The following is a 22,850-nucleotide window of genomic DNA, read 5'->3' on the forward strand; positions in this document are numbered from 1 at the left end:
ACATTCACATCCCATCACTCACCACTCAATATTTTGAATCACTCTAAAATAACCTATCCTAGCCAGGATGGCTAAGCTAAGCCCAACCAGACTCCCAGCTAAGACATTAACCTAACTAATCATAAACCTAACCTGAAAAATTACACCACTGGACTTCAAAAATCTCAACTTTCTACATATAATGGTGCGTGTGCAGTATGTCTGTAAGGTCACTGACCCTTCTACATAATATGTGAGTTCCATGCTTGAATTTAATGCGGCTGTATTATAATGACTCACCAATGGTTCATTTTGGCTTTCCCTATTAAAAAGGCCACATTCCCACCAGGCCCCTGCGCTTGATGGCTATAGTGAAAAAGTGGGTGGGAGTATTACTTGAAACTACAAATTAGCCAAAATTATTATTGTTTATTGTTTTGTTTTGTTTTCTAGGCTCTATTCCACCAGTAAATGGTGCTCTACAGGGCCTCATACAAAATTATATATACATAGTTGTCCTAAATGCATACAAATGAAAATAAAAAAATATATACTAATAAATAGAACTTAACCTAACCTAACCTAAGGGCTTAAAAACTACATTGCACCTTATAATAATAATCACAGAGAAATCCTCTTCTTAACAAAAAAGATAACAAGTCCATCCATCACTGCATGAGATATGTAAATAAATGTATAGACATAGACATATGAAAAACATAATATAAAAAATATACAAATCAGATTCATTTATCCAAATAAGAAATGAAGATATAAGTGGCTAAAGAAATGAAATTGAACATATGAAAAGTAAACACAATAACCATATAAATCATCATCGCCCATTACAATGCATAACGTTCAGTGATGCACATCTCCTCCACGTCATAACATTCTCTGAATATAAATGTTTTTAACCTTTTCTTAAAAACTACAACATTCTCACTGCACTTTATATCATTAGGTAGTGCATTGTATAACCTTGGAGCACTGTACTGAAATGTTCTTGCACCAATCCCAGAATTACATCTTGGTTCAAACAGTCTGTTTACATCATGTGCATGTCTCACAACTACATTGGCATTATTCTCCAATTTTTACAGTAGGTCACTCAAATACTGTGGTTTACCAGTTTTAACAGCTTGATAAGTCAGGACACAAATTTTGAATACAATTCTAGCCTTGATAGGCAACCAGTGTAGTTCAATAAGAGTTGGTGTGATTCTCTCATACAGTGGTACTCTTTTAATTAATCTAGCTGCTTTATTCATGATCACTTGTAACTTTTTCAATTGGTAATTTGGTAAATTTAAGTATAATGAATTACAGTAGTCAATTCTACTAATGACATAGTTATGAATTAACATTTTGACATAATTATCATCAAGGTATTTTCTTATAAATGCAATGTTATGGAGATGGTACCTAGCAATTCTTGTTACATCATTAATATGATCATTAAAATTTAAGTATTTATCCATAACAACACCCAAATTTTTCACTTTATCAGAAATCACTACATTCCTCCCATTAAAATTAAAACCTTGTATGTCATTCAACCTCCTCATATCACACTTTTTACCAACTATCAAACATTCCGTTTTGTCATCATTAAATTTCAGCTGTTTTCCATCCATCCATATCTTAACATCAAACATAATCCTAGAAAGTTTACTCTCAGTATCCTGCACATTATTAATGGACATAACACTGGACCAAGCACACTACCTTGAGGCACTCCTCTCCGTAATGGCCTTGTCTCAGATAAAACATTACCAACCTGTACACAATACTTCCTATCCTCTAAATAGCTTCTCAAGTATTGCAGAGCATCATCAGTCACTCCAACAGCATGTAAATCCTCAAGTAACAACTCATGCACAACAGTATCAAATGCAGCACTCAGATCCAACAAGACTAGGACACCACAGTGCCCTTCATCCACACATACCAACAAAGAATTTACAACATGACAGGGTGCAGTCTCAGTTGAGTATAACTGTCTGTATGCAGACTGATTATCTGGCAAAACATTAACATTTGTCAAGTATTCCATTAATTGATCTAATATTACATTTTCAAGGATTTTTGATAAAAATGATAAGTTAGAAACAGGTCTGTAGGAACTAAGCTCTTGGTGGTTTACATTCCCCTTTAAAGTTGGCTTAACAATGGCTACCTTTTCACTTGATGGGAAAACACATTCTGTAATACTCAGATTAACAATTTTTAATATAACATTTGCTATAATTGAAAAATCTCTATCCTGCATCAGGTCCGAGATTAGCATAGGGTCACTGTTACAGTAAGTCTTCTTAACTCTGCTGAAAATCAAGTCAAGTTCATTAGAGGTAATGGGCATAAAACCTGAAAAACCACAAAACGGAAAGTCAGGCAAGTACTCAGAGTAAAGTTGCAGGGATGTACCATGAAAACCGTCAACTATTGCTTGAATCTTATTGTGAAAGAAAGTCAAAAACTCATTTGCCAATGTAATGTCTGAGTAACCCTTTAAACAATTTCTGGCTTTATTTTGTTGATAATAATTATCAAGGAATAATAGGCTGTGGATATCACACACAAATCCATTGCCCAAAATGAAGAATACAACGCCGTTATATCACCAGTGTACTTGCTGATAGAGCTGATCTGGTTTCCTTGATCCAAACTAACACTTCTGGTGTGACAAGTATACAAGATGCAATGTGAGTTAACCAATTAATTATACTTGCTTGCCTTTACAAACAGGAAATGTTGTGGAAACATGACAACATGACAGAGTAGTATATGACAGTGTGTGATGAATGAAATCATGAGATAAGCTGCCACAAACATAAACATTCCCTTCCCCCTTCCCCGGGCATGAGGATCCTTCGTCACACAAACTGTAAACATAGAGCATTTTGGGCCGCGAGAGAGTCCTTTGCCACGCGGGGGAAGGGGAGCGGCGAAGGAGCAGCGCAGCCCGCCTCTTCCCCCTTCCCCACTCGCTGACGCCGATTCTCCTCAGTGTTTTTCTTCGCATTATTGAACCAGGTGAGCCCACTTCTGTGAAACCATCATTATTGTTGTATGTATTTAGGGTGCAACACTGCAGTCTGCACTTGGGCTTGAGTACAGCAACGCTTCATGGTCCTCATGGACTGCCAAATTTATTTAGCTGCTGTTCAGTGTGTATGTATGTTCTTGTAAAACCTTTATCTTCATTGTTAATTAAAACAAAATGTAATTCATAGTTTGATTCATTCCTTAAATTACCCAATATCGTATTCCAAGGGATCTGGCTTAACTATTGTTTAGCTTTTCAAGTTCTTTCTTTGCTATTTCTGTTCTAATTTTAGCCTCTTCCTTCCTTTCTTGTAACTGTTCAAGTTCTACTTTTGCTATACATGTCCTAATCCTAGCCTCTTCCTTCCTTTCTTCTGCTTCTTCCAGTCTTGCTTCCATATGTTTCACTTGGAGAGCAAGTAAATGCTGTCTTGTCTCCGAGAACTTATGCTGATAGGTCTTCCATTTCTAAAAATAAAAGATAGGTTAGGTTAGCCTGGGAAAGGCAACAAAACATGAAGCAACAATAAATAAATGAAAAAAAAATAACAGCCAACAAAGTGAGACTTCTAGCCCATTATAAGTAACCAACTCCCTGCTACATTAGTTGTTAAGTTAGGTTCTCAGGCTACTCCCTGCTACAGTATTGGTTAACCTAACTTAACCAAAAGTGCACTAGGTTAATATTTTTTTTCCACTTTATATCGTATGTAAGTCATATATAGATGCATAAATGATACCTAACAAAAAAGTGAGACTTCTAACCCTTATAAGTAACCTACTCCCTGCTACAGTAGTGGCTAATCTAACCTAACCTAACCAAAAGTCCACTAGGTTAATAGATTTTTTTTTCATTTACATCATATGTAAGTCATCCTGGTCTATATATAATTATATAGTGCACATATAATGGGCTAGACCTGGATGGAAGGAAGGAAAATGCTTCGATCTGTCATATATTGGCTGAAAATAATCTTATTCTACTTCTTTATTTGTTTGAATACACCAAATAAAACGTAACAACTATAAACTAACATTATGATATGGAAATGTGCTTACCTGGTCCAATAATCGGAAGAATAAACTTCACTTCTCTTCTTCTTTCGCGGGTTGGCACATGTACAAATGTAAACAAACCAACATAAATGAAGATGAAGAAGCGCACTCCACCCCTTCCGACATACCAACCTTTCCGCGAGTGGTCCGCACGAAGGGGGAAGGGAACGCACGGTTTAATACCACTTGACTCTGCGGTCCCGTCATGTGGTTCCTTCAGGGAAGGGGGAAGGGAATGTTTATGTTTGTGGCCCATAGTATGAATCAGTTGCAGCTACGTATAAGGCAGATAGGATACTATTTTATTTTTGTAATATTTCCCTACCTACGTGTACCACCTACGGTAGGTAAATTTTCGAACTTTACCTAACTATCTGTTTATTTCATGCAATATATATATATATATATATATATATATATATATATATATATATATATATATATATATCATGAAATAAGAAGATAGATAGGTAAAGTTTGAAAACCTAGCGTAGATGGTATACGTAGGCAGGGAAATATTTATAAAACAGTATCCTATCTGTCTTATACAATCATAGTTGCAACTGATTCATATATATATATATATATATATATATATATATATATATATATATATATATATATATATATATATATATATATATATATATATATATATATATATATATATATATATATATATATATATATATATATATAATATATATATATATATATATATATATATATATATATATATATATATCGTTTACTCCTGTGCTTGGGGATAGTTTACAAGTGACGTGTTGGCTGAAGTGGGCTTTGGGCTTTGGACTCCTCAACCAAACACAAGTCACTAAACAAGACGCATCTCTATCAACCAATCATAAGCCAGGTAAAGAACGGCGTGGGCCCCTCCACCAATTGGGAAGGCCGACACAGTTCCTCCTCGCGTCCTCAGGTCGTCGACCGCCATATTGTATGTTTGGGGAAAGAGGCTGCGCGGGAAAGCAAGTGTTCGGTGGTAAAATTATCAGAACATAGTGCCCGTGAAAGATTAGTGGTTCACGATGAGTGACATAATGGATCCCAGCAAGCTGAAGGTGGCGGAGCTGCGAGCGGAGCTGCAGGCCCGAGGGCTGGACAGTAAAGGAAATAAACCGGTGCTGGTGGATCGTCTCCGGGCGGCGCTGGAGGAGGAGGCAGGTAAAGTTGACATGGTTTGTTTGATTGTGTTGCTGAAGAAAAGTCCTTTGGATGCGGGACGAACTTTTAATGACGTTAGTTGAAGACAGAAGCCACTAAACTGACAGTGATGGGTCATTGCCAAATTTGACGGCCACCCTTCCCCCACACCACTTCTCTAACCCCATGGTACATGAAGTGTTGATTAAAGGGCGGGACTTAACCACGTGACTTTCTAGTTTGGATAATAGTCCAATATAATTTCTGGTCTTACCTTTTACTACTTCCTTCCAGACCTTCACAAAATCCATTCATTATATACATAAGTGTAAAATTGCAGTTTCAACCAATATACCCTTGTATTTATTTTTTCCCTATGTCTAGTAAGCTTGGGGATCTGGAAAAGCGGGGTTTTAGGATGGAGCATGAAAAAACGAGAAAAAATTGACCTCTTGAAAAGTCTAGGGTGATAAAAACTAATCTTTGGACTAAACATCTAGGGTAATTTTCCTGGAACTCAAGGAAATTGCATGAATAAAGTGAACACCAGAACCCTACCCTAAACCTAACTTTATGACTGACAGACCCCTGCAGCGCCTGCGCAATATTAATAACAAACACACTCAGTGCCCTCTGACTGACTGCTGTGAAAGGATCCAGAACTAAATTTGAGGTAAATCTTAGAAATTTTGCCCTGAAGTTATTTTTAATTTCCGATAGGGTAAAATGGGCTTGGAAATGCTCGTAGAAGTGTGATCTAAACCGTGAGAATGTGTATAGTTATGTGTGGTGTATTGGTTGAAACTACAATAATACATATAATATGGTAATATGAAGTAGCAGATTAAATATTATCAACCTTCTATCCCCAACAAGTTTGGGGAACTTTTGGGAATGTGGGGTTCTTACCTGATTGAGCTCCCTTGGGGGGAATCCCACGGTGGCTAGCACGCCAGCACAAAAAAAGAAGAACCAAAGTAAAAAGAAAGGGATGAAGACACGACTGGATAGTGTGCTATAAGCCCATATGCATTGATAAAAACAATATGTTGGCAGTTAGTGAGTCTCAAATATTTCATCACCTAAAAAAGTCACTGAGTCCCTTTTTAAATTTACCGAGGTTGTCTGTTTCAGCTAACTCAAATGGGAGAGCATTCTGATGCCTGACCTCTCGAGCTGAATGAAGTCTATGTCTGGCTTCACAGGATGTATGGGAAATAAATATCTTAATTCATGACCTCTCAACATCCCTCTTAGAGGGTGTGTGCTATATCAATAGGAGCAACACCAGACATCCCATGAAAGATCTTCCAGCCCTTGATTAAATCAGCATGAAGCAATCACCCTTTTACAGAATACAGGTCTACAGTTTTGTAATCTTGGCCATAAGACATGTTACCAAGACCCGTAACTTGCTTAGTCCAATGTTGCTGAACAGATTCAAAAAGAGTCAAATCAATGGTGTAACCTGTATTCCAGACTGGGAACACAGGTGTTCTGAGGCGTCTCTGCCAGTTTTTCTTGTCCCTCCAGCTGCTAACTTTGTACCAGAGCCTTATCTGTCTTTGTGTGGAGTACTCTTCACATGTTTGGGAGGTTCCACTCACAGTTTTACTAGATAGGGTGTAAACAAAAGCTTTTAGTCTCGTCATCTCCTAAAATTCACTTTTTTACTGGTCTCCTTCCTTCATAGTTAAACTTCTATCACTCATATGACCTCTACTTGTGTGTGTGTGTGTATTTACCTATTTGTGTATTACAGGGCTCGAGCTAAGCTCTCTGTGACCTGTCTCCTTGTCCATTCCTGTCATATCTCTCTTTCATCTGATTGACACACATCGCGTCAACAACATCACTGCTCAGTTTATTCCATTTATCAATGCTACGATGCGGGAAACTGTATTTTCTCACGTCATTTAGACAGATGTTCTTTATTAGCTTTTTTCCATGTCCTCGGAGATGATTACTTGTGGTCGCCTTTATCAACTCTCTGTCCAGTATGTCATTCTTGTTCACCAATTTATACATAGTTATCATGTCTCCTCTTGTTGTTCTCTCTTCTAATGTGGTCAGCCCCAGCTTCCTCAGTCTTTCCTTATAGTCTAACTCCCTGAGTCCTGGTACCATCCTTGTTGCCAGCCTCTGTACCCTTTCCACCTTCTTCACATTTTTCTTCATATGTGGTGACCAGACACATGCTGCATATTCTAACTGGGGTCTTATTAAGGTACATAATATCTTCTTCATCATTCCTACATCTAGGTAGTGAAATGCAAGGCCAATATTTTGAAGCATGTTGTATGTTTTCCAAAAAAATCTTGTTAACCTGTATGATATACCTGTATGATATACGGGTGGTAGTGCAGCGTCTTTGCGCAGGAAACTCATGCAAGCTTGTCATACTTGTCGTCTTTGTGTATTATGCTGCTATTTTTTAGTCACTATATCGCCCAAGAGGAAAGTGGACGCTTCTCTCGGAGAGAGAGAGAGAGAGAGAGGAGAGAGAGAGAGAGAGAGAGAGAGAGAGAGAGAGAATGAGAGACATTTGCTAATATTTTAGACACAAGCGGGATGCACGTAGCTTATCTTTCGAGAGGAAGAGGGAGGGAGGAGGGAAGGGAGAGAGAGAGAGAGAGAGAGAGAGAGAGAGAGAGAGAGAGAGAGAGAGAGAGAGATTAGAAAATTTGTTTTTGTGTGTGTGTGTGTGTGTGTGTGTGTGTGTGTGTGTGTGTGTGTGTGTGTGTGTGTGTGTGTAATTCACTGTTTGATCTGCTGCAGTCTCTGACGAGACAGCCAGACGTTACCCACGGAACGACCTCAGAGCTCATTATTCCCGATCTTCGGATAGGCCTGAGACCAGGCACACACCACACACCGGGACAACAAGGTCTCAACTCCTCGATTTACATCCCGTACCTACTCACTGCTAGGTGAACAGGGGCTACGTGAAAGAAGACACACCCAAATATCTCCACCCGGCCGGGAATCGAACCCGGTCCTCTGGCTTGTGAAGCCAGCGCTCTAACCACTGAGCTACCGGGTGTGTGTGTGTGTGTGTGTGTGTGTGTGTGTGTGTGTGTGTGTGTGTGTGTGTGTGTGTATTTACCTAGTTGTATTTACCTAGTTGTAGTTTTACAGGGCCTGGGCTTTATGCTCGTGTGGCCCCGTCTCCATATCTACACTTATCCAATCTTACTTTAAAAGTGTGCACACTCGTTGCAGACACTACTTCATCTAAACTGTTCCACGTCTCAATACATCTCTGGAAACTATATTTTTAATATCTCTCAGACATCTTCCCTATCTCAGCTTTTTACTATGCGATCTTGTGCTTCGGGTGTCATATTCTTCTCTTAGGATCAGTTTCTCATTATCCACTTGGTCCATTCCGTTGATCAATTTATAGACTTGTATCAGGTCTCCTCTCTCCTTTCTTTGTTCCAAGGTTGGTAGATCCATAGCCTTTAGTCTCTTCTCATATGTCATCCCTTCAAGTTCTGGGACCATTCTTGTAGCCATTTTTGTAGCCTCTCCAATTTCCTTATGTGTTTCTTTTATGAGGGGTCCACACTACTCCTGCATATTCCAATCTGGGTCTTATTATAGTATTTATCAATTTCTTCATCATTTCTTTGTCCATGTAGTGAAATGCTACTCCAATATTCCTCAGCAAATTATATGTTTCTCTAAAATTCTATCAATATGGCTTAGTGGTTGATTGTTTTCTTCCATCGTCACTCCTAAGTCCTTTTCCTTTTGACTTTCTCCAGTTCTACTCCATCTCCCATCTTATAGATTCCCACAGGTCGTCTTTCACTCTTTCCCATTTCCATGACATGGCTTTTGTTCACATTGAATTCCATTTCCCACTTCTTACTCCATTCCCAGATCTTATTTAGGTCTTCTTGCAGTATTTCACAATCCTCCTTTTGCTTTATAATTCTGCACAGTTTCGTATCATCCATAAACAAATTTATGTAGCTGTTCACTCCTTCTGGCATGTCGTTAATATAAATGAGGAAAAGTATTGGTGCCAATACTGACCCTGTGGCACTCCGCTTTCTACTGCTCTCCACTTGGACTTCATATCTTTAACTACCGTCCTTATTTCTCTCCCCCTCAAATAATTTTCTATCCATCTCAATGTGCTTCCTTTTAAGCCACCCTTCTCCTCTAACTTCCACAGTAATCTTGCATGTGGCACTTTGTCAAACGCCTTTTTAAATCCAAATAGATGCAGTCAACCCATCCTCTCTCTCTTGTACTCTATCAACTATTCTAGAATAGAAACTCAATAAATTAGTTACACAAGACCGTCCTTTTCTAAAACCAAATTGGCTATTTGATATTAATTTGTTGTCTTCAAGGAACTCGATCCATTGTTTCTTTATTATTCTTTCACACATCTTGCATATTACACTAGTTAGTGATACCGGTCTGTAATTTAAAGGTTCTTCTTTCCTTCCGCTCTTATATATGGGAACCACCTCAGCTCTTTTTCATTCTACTGGCACTGTTCCATTTTCTATTGAGCATTTTATGATGTTGTATACTGACCCCTGTGGCACTCCGCTTTCTACTGCTCTCCACTTGGACTTCATATCTTTAACTACCGTCCTTATTTCTCTCCCCCTCAAATAATTTTCTATCCATCTCAATGTGCTTCCTTTTAAGCCACCCTTCTCCTCTAACTTCCACAGTAATCTTGCATGTGGCACTTTGTCAAACGCCTTTTTTAAATCCAAATAGATGCAGTCAACCCATCCCTCTCTCTCTTGTACTCTATCAACTATTCTAGAATAGAAACTCAATAAATTAGTTACACAAGACCGTCCTTTTCTAAAACCAAATTGGCTATTTGATATTAATTTGTTGTCTTCAAGGAACTCGATCCATTGTTTCTTTATTATTCTTTCACACATCTTGCATATTACACTAGTTAGTGATACCGGTCTGTAATTTAAAGGTTCTTCTTTCCTTCCGCTCTTATATATGGGAACCACCTCAGCTCTTTTTCATTCTACTGGCACTGTTCCATTTTCTATTGAGCATTTTATGCTAGTTCTTCCCTACATTCTTTCAGTATTCTGCCTGAGACTTCATCCGGTCCCATTGCCTTCTCTTCATCCAGTTCCTTCATTAACTCTTTTATTTCAAGCTTGGTTACTTTAATCTCTTTCATATAGATTGTCTCTCCATTACCCTGTGGCCTCTCAAATTTGGATTCTTTAGTAAAGACCTCCTGGAATTTTTTATTTAATAGTTCTGCCATACTTTTGGGTCTTCCACCATCCTGTTCTCTCCTTTTAACCTTTCTATTGTTTCTTTTGCCTGATTTTTCCATTTATGAATCTATAGAACAATTTTGGTTGCTCCTTACATTTTTCGACAATATCTTTTTCGAAGTTCTTTTCCTCTTTCTTCCTCACCTTAACATATTCATTTTCGCTGCCTTGAAGTTTTCCTTGTTTGTTGGATTCTATTTCTCCTCCACCTTTTCCATGCTCCATCTCTTTTCTCCTTTGCCCTAGCACACCTTGCATTAAACCAATCTTTCTTTCCTTCTTCTTTTGGTCTATATTTTGGGACATACTCCCTGACTCCTGTTTTGTATATTTCCAAAAATAAGTTATATTTGTCTTGCGTTGTGTGTGTGTGTGTGTGTGTGTATTTACCTAGTTGTATTTACCTAGTTGTAGTTTTACACCTCTTTATGCTCTGTGGTCCCTCTCCATATCTACACTTATCCAATTTTTCTTTAAAACTATGTACACTCTTTGCTGATACCACTTCCTCACTCAAACTGTTTCAAGTCTCAACACATCTTTGCGGGAAACAAAATTTTTTAAGATCTCTCAGACATCGTCCCTTCCTTAGTTTCTTACTATGTGATCTTGTGCTTCTAAAGTCCCAGGCATCTTCCCCCATACCACTTTCATAATTTTCCCAGTCTACCTCCTTACAGTTGAAATCTCCTACCAATATCTTTTCTTCTTTCTAATTTCTTAATGATTCTTGTAAGACTCCTTATTGTGTGTGTGTGTGTGTGTGTGTGTGTGTGTGTGTGTGTGTGTGTGTGTATTTACCTATTTGTATTTACCTATTTGTGTATTACAGGGCCAGCTAAGCTCTCTGTGTCCTGTCTCCTTGTCCATTCCTGTCATATCTCTCTTTCATCTGATTGACACACACCGTGTCAACGACATCACTGCTCAGTTTATTCCACTTATCAATGCTACGATGGAAACTGTATTTTCTCTGTCATTTAGACAGATGTCTCTTATTAGCTTTTTTCCATGTCCGATGCTGATTACTTGTGGTCACCTTTATCAACTCTGTCCAGTATGTCAATCTTGTTCACCAATTTATACATAGTTATCATGTCTCCTCTTGTTCTTCTCTCTTCTAATGTGGTCAGCCCCAGCTTCCTCAGTCTTTCCTCATAGTCTAACTCCTGAGTCCTGGTACCATCCTTGTTGCCAGCCTCTGTACCCTTTCTACCTTCTTCACATTTTTCTTCATATGTGACCAGACACAAGCTGCATATTCTAACTGGGGTCTTATTAAGGTACATAATATCTTCTTCATCATTCCTTCATCTAGGTAGTGAACTCCAATATTTTGAAGCATGTTATATGTTTTCCCAAAAATCTTGTTAATGTGTTTCTCCTGACAAAGTGTTTTGCAGTTACTCCTAAGTCTTTCTCCTCATTGGTCTCTTTAATTTTCTCATCACCCAGCCTGTAATCCCAGTTTGGTCTGTATCTACTTCTTCCCATTTTCATAACATGGGTCTTGTCTATATTAAATTCCATCTGCCACTCCTTATTCCACTCATATAATTTATCAAGATCTTCCTGTAACTTGTTACAATCTTCCACATTCTTTACTCTCCTCATAATTTTAGTATCGTCCGCAAACATGTTCATGTAACTGTCAATTCCTACTGGCATATCATTAACATAAATCAAAAACATGATGGGACCAAGCACTGACCCTTGTGGAACTCCACTGGTTACCTTCTTCCACTCGGACTTCCTTACACCACTGTTCTCATTTTTCTTCCCATTAAGTAATTTTCCATCCATTTTGCTAGTTTATCATTTACTCCTCAAATCTTATTTAGTTTCCACATCAGTCTATTGTGTGGTATTTATCAAAGGCCTTTCTCAAGTCCAGGTAGATAGCATCCACCCATCCCTCTCTATGTTGTGTGTGTATTTACCTAGTTGTATTTACCTAGTTGTAGTTTTACAGGGCCTGGGCTTTATGCTTGTGTGGTCCCGCCTCCATATCTACACTTATCCAATTTTTCTTTAAAACTATGTACACTCTTTGCTGACACCACTTCCTCACTCAAACTGTTTCAAGTCTCAACACATCTTTGCGGGAAACTAAATTTTTTATCATCTCTCAGACATCGTCCCTTCCTTAGTTTCTTACTATGTGATCTTGTGCTTCTAAAGTCATATTTTTCTCTCAGGATCAGTTTCTCATTATCCACTTCATCCATTCCGTTAATCAATTTATAAACTTGTATCAGATCCCCTCTCTCTCTTCTCTGCGCCAAGGTTGGTAGATCCATTGCCTTTAGTCTCTCCTCATATGCCATCCCTTTGAATTCTGGAACCATTCTTGTAGCCATTTTTTGTAGTCTCTCTAATGTTCTTATGTGTTTCTTTTATGGGGAGTCCACACAACTCCTGCATATTCCAATCTAGGTCTTATTTTAGTACTTATCAATTTCTTCATCATTTCCTTGTCCATATAGTGAAATGCTACTCCAATATTCCTTAGCAAATTATACGTCTCTCTGAAAATTCTATCAATATGGCTTACCGGTTGATTATTTTCTTCCATTTTCACTCCCAAGTCCTTTTTCTTTTTTACTTTTTCTAGTTCTACTCCATCTCCCATTTTATATGTTCCCACTGGTCGTCTTTCACTTTTTCCCTTTTCCATGACATGGCTTTTGTCCACATTGAATTCCATCTCCCATTTTTTGCTCCATTTCCAGATCTTGTTTAAGTCTTCCTGTAGTATTTCACAGTCCTCTTTTTGTTTAATGACTCTGCACAGTTTCGCATCGTCCACAAACAGATTTATGTAGCTGTTCACTCCCTCTGGCATGTCATTTATATATACGAGAAAAAGTATTGGTGCCAATACTGACCCCTGTTGCACTCCGCTGTCTACTGTTCTCCACTTTGACTTCATATCTTTAACTATCGTCCTTATTTCTCTCCCCCTTAAGTAATTCTTCATCCATCTCAATGTGCTTCCTTTTAAACCACCCTTCTCCTCTAACTTCCATAGTAATCTTTCATGTGGCACTTTATCAAAAGCCTTTTTTAGATCTAAATAAATACAGTCAACCCATCCCTCTCTCTCATGTACTTTATCGACTATTCTAGAGTAGAAACTCAATAAATTTGTCACACATGACCGACCTTTTCTAAAACCAAATTGGCTATTTGATAATATTTTGTAGTCTTCAAGAAACTCAATCCATTGCTTCTTTATTACTTTTTCACACATCTTGCATATTACACTAGTTAGTGATACCGGTCTGTAATTTAAAGGTTCTTCCTTCCTTCCGCTCTTATATATGGGAACCACCTCAGCTCTTTTCCACTCCACTGGCACTGTTCCATTTTCTATTGAGCATTTTATGATGTATATTGACTTGCTAGTTCTTCCCTACATTCTCTCAGTATTCTGCCTGAGACTTCATCCGGTCCCATTGCCTTTTCCTCATCCAATTCCGTCATCAACTTTTTTATTTCACGCTTGGTTATTTTAATCTCTTTCATATAGACAGTCTCTCTATTACCCTGTGGTCTTTCAAATTTGGATTCCTTAGTAAAGACCTCATGAAATTTACTATTAAACAGTTCTGCCATGCTTTTTGGGTCTTCCACCATTCCGTTTTCTCCTTTTAACCTTTCTATTGTTTCTTTTTGTCTTATTTTTCCATTTATGAATCTGTAGAACAATTTTGGTTGTTCCTTACATTTTTTGACAATGTCCTTTTCATAGTTCTTTTCTTCTTCCTTTCTCACCTTAGCATATTCATTTCTTGCTGTTTTGAAGTTTTCCTTATTTTCTGGATTTCTGTTTCTTCTCCACCTTTTCCATGCTCCATCTCGTTTCTCCTTTGCCCTAGCACATCTTGCATTAAACCAATCTTTCTTTCCTTCTTCTTTAGGTCTACATTTCGGAACATATTCCCTGACTCCTATTTTGTATATTTCCAAAAATAAGTTATATTTCTCTTGAACCGTTAATGAGTTTTCCATCTCCCAGTTTACGTTTTTAAAATAGTTCTTGAGATTCTCAATATCAGCTTTTCTGTAATTTAATCGGTCTCCTTTGTATGATTCATCTCTATCTTCCTTTCCTTCTTCTATATGTGTGTGTGTGTGTGTGTGTGTGTGTGTGTGTGTTTTTCAATGTTACAACACACATGTAACTTATGTTTCAGAGAGAGAGAGAGAGAGAGAGAGAGAGAGAGAGAGAGAGAGAGAGAGAGAGAGAGAGAACAGTCTATGCCATTGGGTAATTTTAGACACAAGGACACATGTAGCTTATCTTTAGTGATTGGTAGAGACAAGGATGGTAGCACTATTTCAAGGACAGCATCTCTTGTGGTTGGTATCCAACACACTATCGGGACAACTGAACTGAAGAAAGCTCAGAAAAGAAATATCTCCACTCTCACCATATTTCTACTCTTCATCGCCCACAGGCGCCACCTATTGAATTAATGTGTTTCTCTGGTGACAAGGTGTTTTGCATGGTTACTCCTAAGTCTTTCTCCTCATTGGTCTCTTTAATTTTCTCATCACCCAGCCTGTAATCCCTGTTTGGTCTGTATCTACTTCTTCCCATTTTTATAACATGGGTCTTGTCTATATTAAATTCCATCTGCCACTCCTTACTCCACTCATATATTTTATCAAGATCTTCCTGTAACTTGTTACAATCTTCCACATTCTTTACTCTCCTCATAATTTTAGTATCGTCCCAAACATGTTCATGTAACTGTCAATTCCTACTGGCATATCATTAACATAAATCAAAAACATGATGGGACCCAGCACTGACCCTTGTGGAACTACACTGGTTACCTTCTTCCACTCGGACTTCCTTCCTCTCACCACTGTTCTCATTTCTCTTCCCATTAAGTAATTTTCCATCCATTTTGCTAGTTTATCATTTACTCTTCCAATCTTCATTAGTTTCCACATCAGTCTATTGTGTGGTACTTTATCAAAGGCCTTTCTCAAGTCCAGGTAGATAGCATCCACCCATCCCTCTCTATGTTGTAGTATGTCAGTCACTCTTGAATAAAAACATAATAAATTGGATATGCACAATCTTCCTTTTCTGAAACCAAACTGCCTTTCACTCAGAATGTTTTCATTTTCTAGATACTCACTCCACTTAGCTTTAATTACTTCTTCACATACCTTGCACAATATACTAGTCAATGATACTGGTCTATAATTTAGCGGTTCCATTCTACTACCATTCTTATATATAGGCACAATGTCAGCTCTTTTCCACTCTTTCGGGACTAATCCTGTTCGTATGGAGGTTTCCACAATATCAAATACGGGGTTCAACAATTGATCCTTACATTCATTTAGCAACCTCCCAGATATGCCATCAGGCCCCATTGATTTATTAATATCCAGATTGCTTATAATTTTCCTTACATCTTCCTTAGTAACCATGATGTCCTGCATTTGCTTTATTTCCGTAGGCCTTCCTCCCATAAAATGCTCCTCCTTTGTAAACACTTTGCAAAAGTTGTCGTTCAAAATTTCAGCTATATCTCTAGCATCTTCATATACTTCTTCCCGTTTTTACCTTTTCTATTGCCTCCCTTTTATTTAGTTTTCCATTTATGAATTTGTAAAACATTTTTGGGTCACTATCACAGTTTTCCACCACCCTCTGTTCATATTCCTTCTGTGCTGTTTTCCTTACTTCAACATATCTATTCCTTGCTGTTTTGTAGTCTTCTCTTGATAATACATCACTGTTTTTCTTAAGTTTCTTCCATGCCTTTTCTTTGTTCTTTTTTTGCTTTTTCACAATTTCTATTAAACCACTATTTATTATTTAAAGTCCTCTTTCTGTGATATGGCACAAACTTTTTCACAGCAGAGTTATACAAATCCATAAATTTATCGTATTTCAATTGCATATCCCATTCCTGGTATACCACGGACCAGTCAATTTCATTAAAGAACTCCCTTATATGGTTATAATTTGCCCTAGTATAATTTAATTTTTCCTCCCTGCGTTCCACAATCTCATTTGTGTGTGTGTGTGTGTGTGTGTGTGTGTGTGTGTGTGTGTGTGTGTGTGTGTATTTACCTAGTTGTAGTTTTACAGGGCCTGGGCTTTATGCTCGTGTGGCCCCGTCTCCATATCTACACCTATCCAATCTTACTGTAAAAGTACCTATGCACATTCATTGCAGACACTACTTCTTCATTTAAACTGTTCCACGTCTCAATACATCTTTGCGGGAAACTATATTTTTTAACATCTCTCATATCTTACTTTTCTCAGCTTTTTACTATGCGATCTTGTGCTTCGAATGTCATATTCTTCTTTCAGGATTAGTTTCTCATTATCCACTTGTTTCATTCTGTTGATCAATTTATAAACTTGTATCAGATCTCCTCTCTCCCTTCCAGGGTTGGTAGATCCATAGCCTTTAGTCTCTCCTCATATGTCATCCCTTCAAATTCTGGAACCATTCTTGTAGCCATTTTTAGTAGTCTCTCCAACTTCCTTATCTGTTTCTTTTTATGAGGGGTCCACACTACTCATGCATATTCCAATCTGGGTCTTATTATAGTATTTATCAATTTCTTCATTATTTCTTTGTCCATGTAGTGAAATGCTACTCCAATATTCCTTAGCAAATTATGTTTCTCTAAAAATTCTATCAATATGGCTTACTGGTTGATTTTTTTCTTCCACCATCCCGTTCTCTCCTTTTAACCTTTCTATTGTTTCTTTTTGCCTAATTTTTCCATTTATGAATCTGTAGAACAATTTTGGTTGCTCCCTACTTTTTTCGACAATGTCCTTTTCAAAGTTCTTTTCCTCTTCCTTCCTCACCTTAACAAATTCATTTCTCGCTGCCTTGAAGTTTTCCTTATTTAATGAATTTCTATTTCTCTTCCACCTTTTCCATGCTCCATCTCTTTTCTTCTTTGCCCTAGCTCACCTTGCATTAAACCAGTCTTTCTTTCCTTCTTTAGGTCTATATTTCGGGACATATTCCCTGACTCCTGTTTTGTATATTTCCAAAAATAAGTTATACTTCTCTTGCATTGTCTCTTGAGTTTTCCATCTCCTCCCAGTGTACGTTTTTAAAATAGTTCTTGAGATTCTCAATATCAGCCTTTCTGTAATTTAATCGGTCTCCTTTGTATGAATCGTCTCTATCTTCCTTTCCCTCTTCTATATCCATTTCTAATATTACATGGTCACTCTTTCCCAATGGGCAATTATATCTTATATCATCATTCATTTGTATACCCTTTGTAAAAACTAGGTCCAATCTCGCCGGCTCTCGTTTCCTCTGAATCTTGTGCATTCCTTTACTCTCTGGTCCATCATATTGTGTATCATTAGGTTCAAGAATCTTTCTCCCCAGGCTTCTTCCCCCATACCACTTTCATAATTTTCCCAGTCCACTTCTTTACAGTTGAAATCTCCTACTAATATCACTTTTCTCCTTTCTTTAACGATTCATGTTAGACTCCTTATTGTGTCATCTATCATGTCTTTATATTCTTGATTGGTCCATGAATTTGTTTTTGGTGGCATATATATTACAATGATTGTTAAGTCTTTTTTATTAATATGCATCTTAACATACAGTACTTCTGCTTTTCCTTCCCCACATTCCACTTGGTTTATCATGACTCCTCCTCCTCCTTTACCCCCTCTGTCTCTTCTCCATATATTATACCTATTATCCAAGTCTATTTTGATTGCCTCATTTAGTTTTGTTTCAGCCAGACATACAATATGTTTCTTTCTTTATGTAATCTCTTAATTCTAATTTACTTGATAAAACCCTCATCTATGTTCGTATACATCATTTTTAGTCTCTTGCCTTTATCATTTTAAGTTAAACTTGTTCCACTTTTTTCTCTTCCTTCTCGTTTATATACCATTTCCTTATCTTGTCTCCTAGAATTCTCTCTAAAAAAAATGCCTTTTTTCCTCTTCTGACCTTTCAATATTTTTTCCCTTACTGTGTGTGTGTGTATTTACCTAGTTGTAGTTTTACAGGGCCTGGGCTTTATGCTCGTGTGGCCCCGTCTCCATATCTACACTTATCCAATCTTACTTTAAAAGTATGCACACTCGTTGCAGACACTACTTCTTCATTTAAACTGTTCCACATCTCAATACATCTTTGTGGGAAACTATATTTTTTAACATCTCAGACACCTTCCCTTTCTCAGCTTTTTACTATGCGATCTTGTGCTTCGAATGTCATATTCTTCTCTCAGGATCAGTTTCTCATTATCCACTTGGTCCATTCCGTTGATCAATTTGTAAACTTGTATCAGATCCCCTCCCTTCTTTCTTTGTTCCAGGGTTGGTAGATCCATAGCCTTTAGTCTCTCCTCATATGTCATCCCTTCATATTCTGGAACCATTCTTGTAGCCATTTTTTTGTAGTCTCTCTAACTTCCTTATGTGTTTCTTTTTATGAAGGGTCCACACTACTCCTGCATATTCCCATCTGAGTCTTATTATAGTACTTATGAATTTCTTCATCACTTTGTCCATGTAGTGAAATGCTACTCCAATATTCCTTAGCAAATTATACGAGTATGTCTCTCTAGAAATTCTATCAATATGGCTTACAGGGTTGATTGTTTTCTTATATTGTCACTCCTAAGTCCTTTTCCTTTTTTACTTTCTCCAGTTCTACTCCATCTCCCATCTTATAGATTCCCACGGGTCATTTTTCACTCTTTCCCATTTCCATGACATGTCTTTTGTCCACATTGAATTCCATTTCCCACTTTTTACTCCATTCCCAGATCTTATTTAGGTCTTATTGCAGTACTTCACAATCCTCTTTTTGCTTTATAACTCTGCACAGTTTCATATCATCTGCAAACAGATATATGTAGCTGTTCACTCCTTCTGGCATGTCGTTAATATAAATGAGGAAAAGTATTGGTGCCAATACTGATCCCTGCGGCACTCCGCTTTCTACTGCTCTCCACTTGGACTTCATATCTTTAACTACTGTCCTTATTTCTCTCCCCCTCAAATAATTTTCTATCCATCTCAATGTGTTTCCTTTTAAGCCACCCTTCTCCTCTAACTTCCATAGTAATCTTGCATGTGGCACGTTGTCAAATGCCTTTTTTTTTTTTTTTTTTTTTTTTTAATACAAACAACTACAGTCAACCCATCATCTCTCTCTTGTACTTTATCAACTATTCTAGAATAGAAACTCAATAAATTAGTTACACACGACTGTCTTTTTCTAAAACCAAATTGGCTATTTGATATTAATTTGTTGTCTACAAGGAACTCTATCCATTGTTTCTTTATTATTCTTTCACACATCTTGCATATTACTCTAGTTAGTGATACCGGTCTGTAATTTAAAGGTTCTTCCTTCTGTTCTTTTATATGGGAACCACCTTATCTCTTTTCCATTCTACTGGTACTGTTCCATTTTTTATGGAGCATTTTATAATGTATATGTTTTTTTTTTTTTTTTTTCTCAAGACAAACAATTTTTAAAAAAAGGTCCACATAAAATGCAGGTTCTCTAGAAAGATTTGTAGATTATTAGTTGAAAGACAGGGAGGCGGTAGCGTAGTGAATAAGGTGAGTGTGGGATCAGGCAGACGTCCATGCGTAGGTTCGAATCCCACCATGTACCACTTTGAAGCTATGCCATTTGTCAAGTGGTTTAAAGTTACCTACATGTCACCATGATACCCAGGTTATAGATGTTTACACCAAAGATGCACTTGGGTGGTGATATGGGCCCTAATATGGGTACCACTATAAATAAAATTGCCTGTGCCACTAATGGGTGGAACCTTAACACGCTTCCCTTATATACTCTTCAAGTATGCCTACTGGTACTAATAGGCCATAATAAGTCCTGAAACCTCTCTCTTAACAGAAGTCATGTCGTAGGAAGATGGAAATACAGAAGGAAGCAGGGAGTTTCATAGTTTACCAGAGAAACGTATAAATGATTGGGAATTTTGGTTTACTCCTGTAGCTATTAGAGAGTTGGACAGAATAGGGATGAGAAGAAAAAGAAAGCCTTGTGCAGCAAGGCCACAGGAGGAGGGAAGGCATCCAGTTAGCAAGATCAATAGAGCAGTTACCATGAAATAGTAATAAAAGATAGAAAGAGGTGCAACATTTTGGCAGTGAGAAAGATGCTGAATGAGACGAAAAGCTTTTGATTCCACTTTATTAAAACTGTGAGGGGAACCCCCCAAACATGTAAAAAGTAGAGTACTCCATACAAGGATGAATAAGGCCCTTGTATAGAGTTAGTAGTTGGAGGGGCGAGAAAACTGACAGATGCCGCAGAACACCTAACTTCATAGAAGCTGTTATAGCATGAGATGAGATGTGAAGTTCACAGTTAAGAATATGAATAAAGGACAGGCTGATGATATACAGTGTAGAAGATGGGGACACCTGAGTGTCACTGAAGAAGAGGGGATAGTTGTCTGGAAGGTTCTGTCAGAGTTAATAGATGGACATGTTGAGTTTTTGAGGCATTGAACACTACTAAGTTTTCTCTGCCCCAATCAGAAATCTTAAGAAAGATCAGAAGTCAGGCATTCTGTGGCATCCCTGCATGAACTGTTGACTTCCTGAAGGATTGTTCGTATTTGAAAAGATGTGGAAAGATGTAGGGTGGTATCATCAGTGGAGTGGATAGGGCAAAAGCTTGGTTAAGATCATTAATGAATAATAGAAAGAGTGGATGACAGGACAGAACCCTGAGGAACACCACTGTTAATAGATTTAGAAGAACAATAGCCATCTACCACAGCTGCAATAGAACAGTCAGAAAGGAAATTTGAGATAAAGTTGCAAAGAGGATAGAAACCATAGGAGGGCAATTTGGAAATCAAAGCTTTGTGCAAGACTTATCAAAAGCTTTTGATATGTCTAACACTACGGCATAAGTTTCACTGAAATCTCTAAAAGAGGATGACGAAGACTCAGTAAGAAAAGCCAAAAGATCACCAGTAGAGCAACCATGAGGGAAGCCATACTGGTGATCAGATAGAAGATTGTGAAGTGACATGTTTTAGAATCTTCCTATTGAGGATAGATAAAAAAAACTTTAGACAAGTAAAAGATTAAAGCTATAGGACGGTTGCTTGTGGTATTTGAATGGTTGCTTTTTTTTTTAGGAACAGGCTAAATGTAGGCCAACTTCAGCAAGAAGGAAAGATAGAAGTCGGTAGGCATAGTTGAAAGTTTGGCCTGGCAAGACACAAGCATGTAGTGCAGTTTTTGAGGAATACAAGGGACCCCATCAGGTGCATAAACTTTCCGAGTGTATAGACCAGTGAGGGCATGGAAAACATTTTTATGAAGAACTTTAATTATAGGCATGAAGTAGTTAGAGGGAGGAGTAGAGGGAGGGACAATTCCAGAATCATTCAAGATGGAAATGTTAGTAAAGGCTTGAAAGAATATTTCAGGTTTAGAGACCTTCATGGTATTTGTGCCATGAAGATGAAATAAAGGAGGGAAAGGCAAAGAAGTAAAGTTATTTGAGATATTTTTGGCCAGATGCCAAAAGTCTTGAGGGGAGTTAGAGTTTGAGAGATTTTGATGTTTTCTATATATGACAGAGTGTTTAGCAAATTGAAAAACAGACTTGGCATGATTCTAGGCAGAAATATAAAGTGCATGAGATTCAGGTGATGGAAGGCTGAAGTATCTTTTATGGGTTACCTCTCTATCAAATATATCACAAGAACAAGCTGCATTAAACCAAGGTTTAGGTTGTGAAAGTGAGTGAGGAATGTACACTTCCATGCCAGACACTATCACCTCTGTTATGTGTTCAACTCACAGAAATGGGTCTCTGACATGGAAGCAGTAATCATTCCAGGGAAAATTAGCATAATAACTCCTTTGGTTCCCCCAACTGACAGATGCATAATGCCAGAGGCACCTCCGCTTTGGAGGATCCTGAGGAAGGATTGGAGAAATAAGATATAGATATGAGGTTGTGATTGGAGGAGCTCAATGAAGAAGATAGGGTAACAGCAGAAACAGAAGGATGAGAGGTAAGGAAAAGATCAAGGATATTAGGTGTATCTCGAAGTCGGTCAGAAACACGAGTAAGGAGTTGCACCAGTTGCTCTATGTCATGTAGGATAGCAAAGTTGAAGGCTAATTTATCTGGATAGTCAGTGAAGGGATAAGAAAGCCAAAGCTGTTGGTGAACATGGAAATCTCCAAGGATGGAGATCTTGGCAAAAGGATAGAGGGATAGAATTTGCTCCACTTTGGAAGTTAAATAGTCAAAGAATTTACTA

General features: G+C 37.8%; 1 protein-coding gene and 1 long non-coding RNA gene across 2 annotated transcripts in view; one reads left to right on the top strand and one right to left on the bottom strand.

The window, feature by feature from the left end:
- Positions 1–388: 388 nt before the first annotated feature.
- On the bottom strand, positions 389–4,417 carry LOC123505624. Its single transcript, XR_006675217.1, has 2 exons — positions 4,087–4,417; positions 389–3,495 (listed from the first exon to the last, which is right to left on the bottom strand). It is a non-coding gene; the product is annotated as an uncharacterized LOC123505624 (long non-coding RNA).
- Positions 4,418–4,996: 579 nt separating this feature from the next.
- LOC123505349 (heterogeneous nuclear ribonucleoprotein U-like protein 1) overlaps positions 4,997–22,850 on the top strand; it is a 160,084-nt gene continuing 142,230 nt past the window's right edge. The window contains exon 1 of the mRNA XM_045256567.1: positions 4,997–5,268. Within this exon, the coding sequence (XP_045112502.1) occupies positions 5,133–5,268 (136 nt within the window). The 5' untranslated portion in view covers positions 4,997–5,132. The remainder of the gene's footprint in view (positions 5,269–22,850) is intronic.

Source organism: Portunus trituberculatus, chromosome 18, assembly GCF_017591435.1.
Source record: "Portunus trituberculatus isolate SZX2019 chromosome 18, ASM1759143v1, whole genome shotgun sequence".
NCBI lineage: Eukaryota > Metazoa > Arthropoda > Malacostraca > Decapoda > Portunidae > Portunus > Portunus trituberculatus.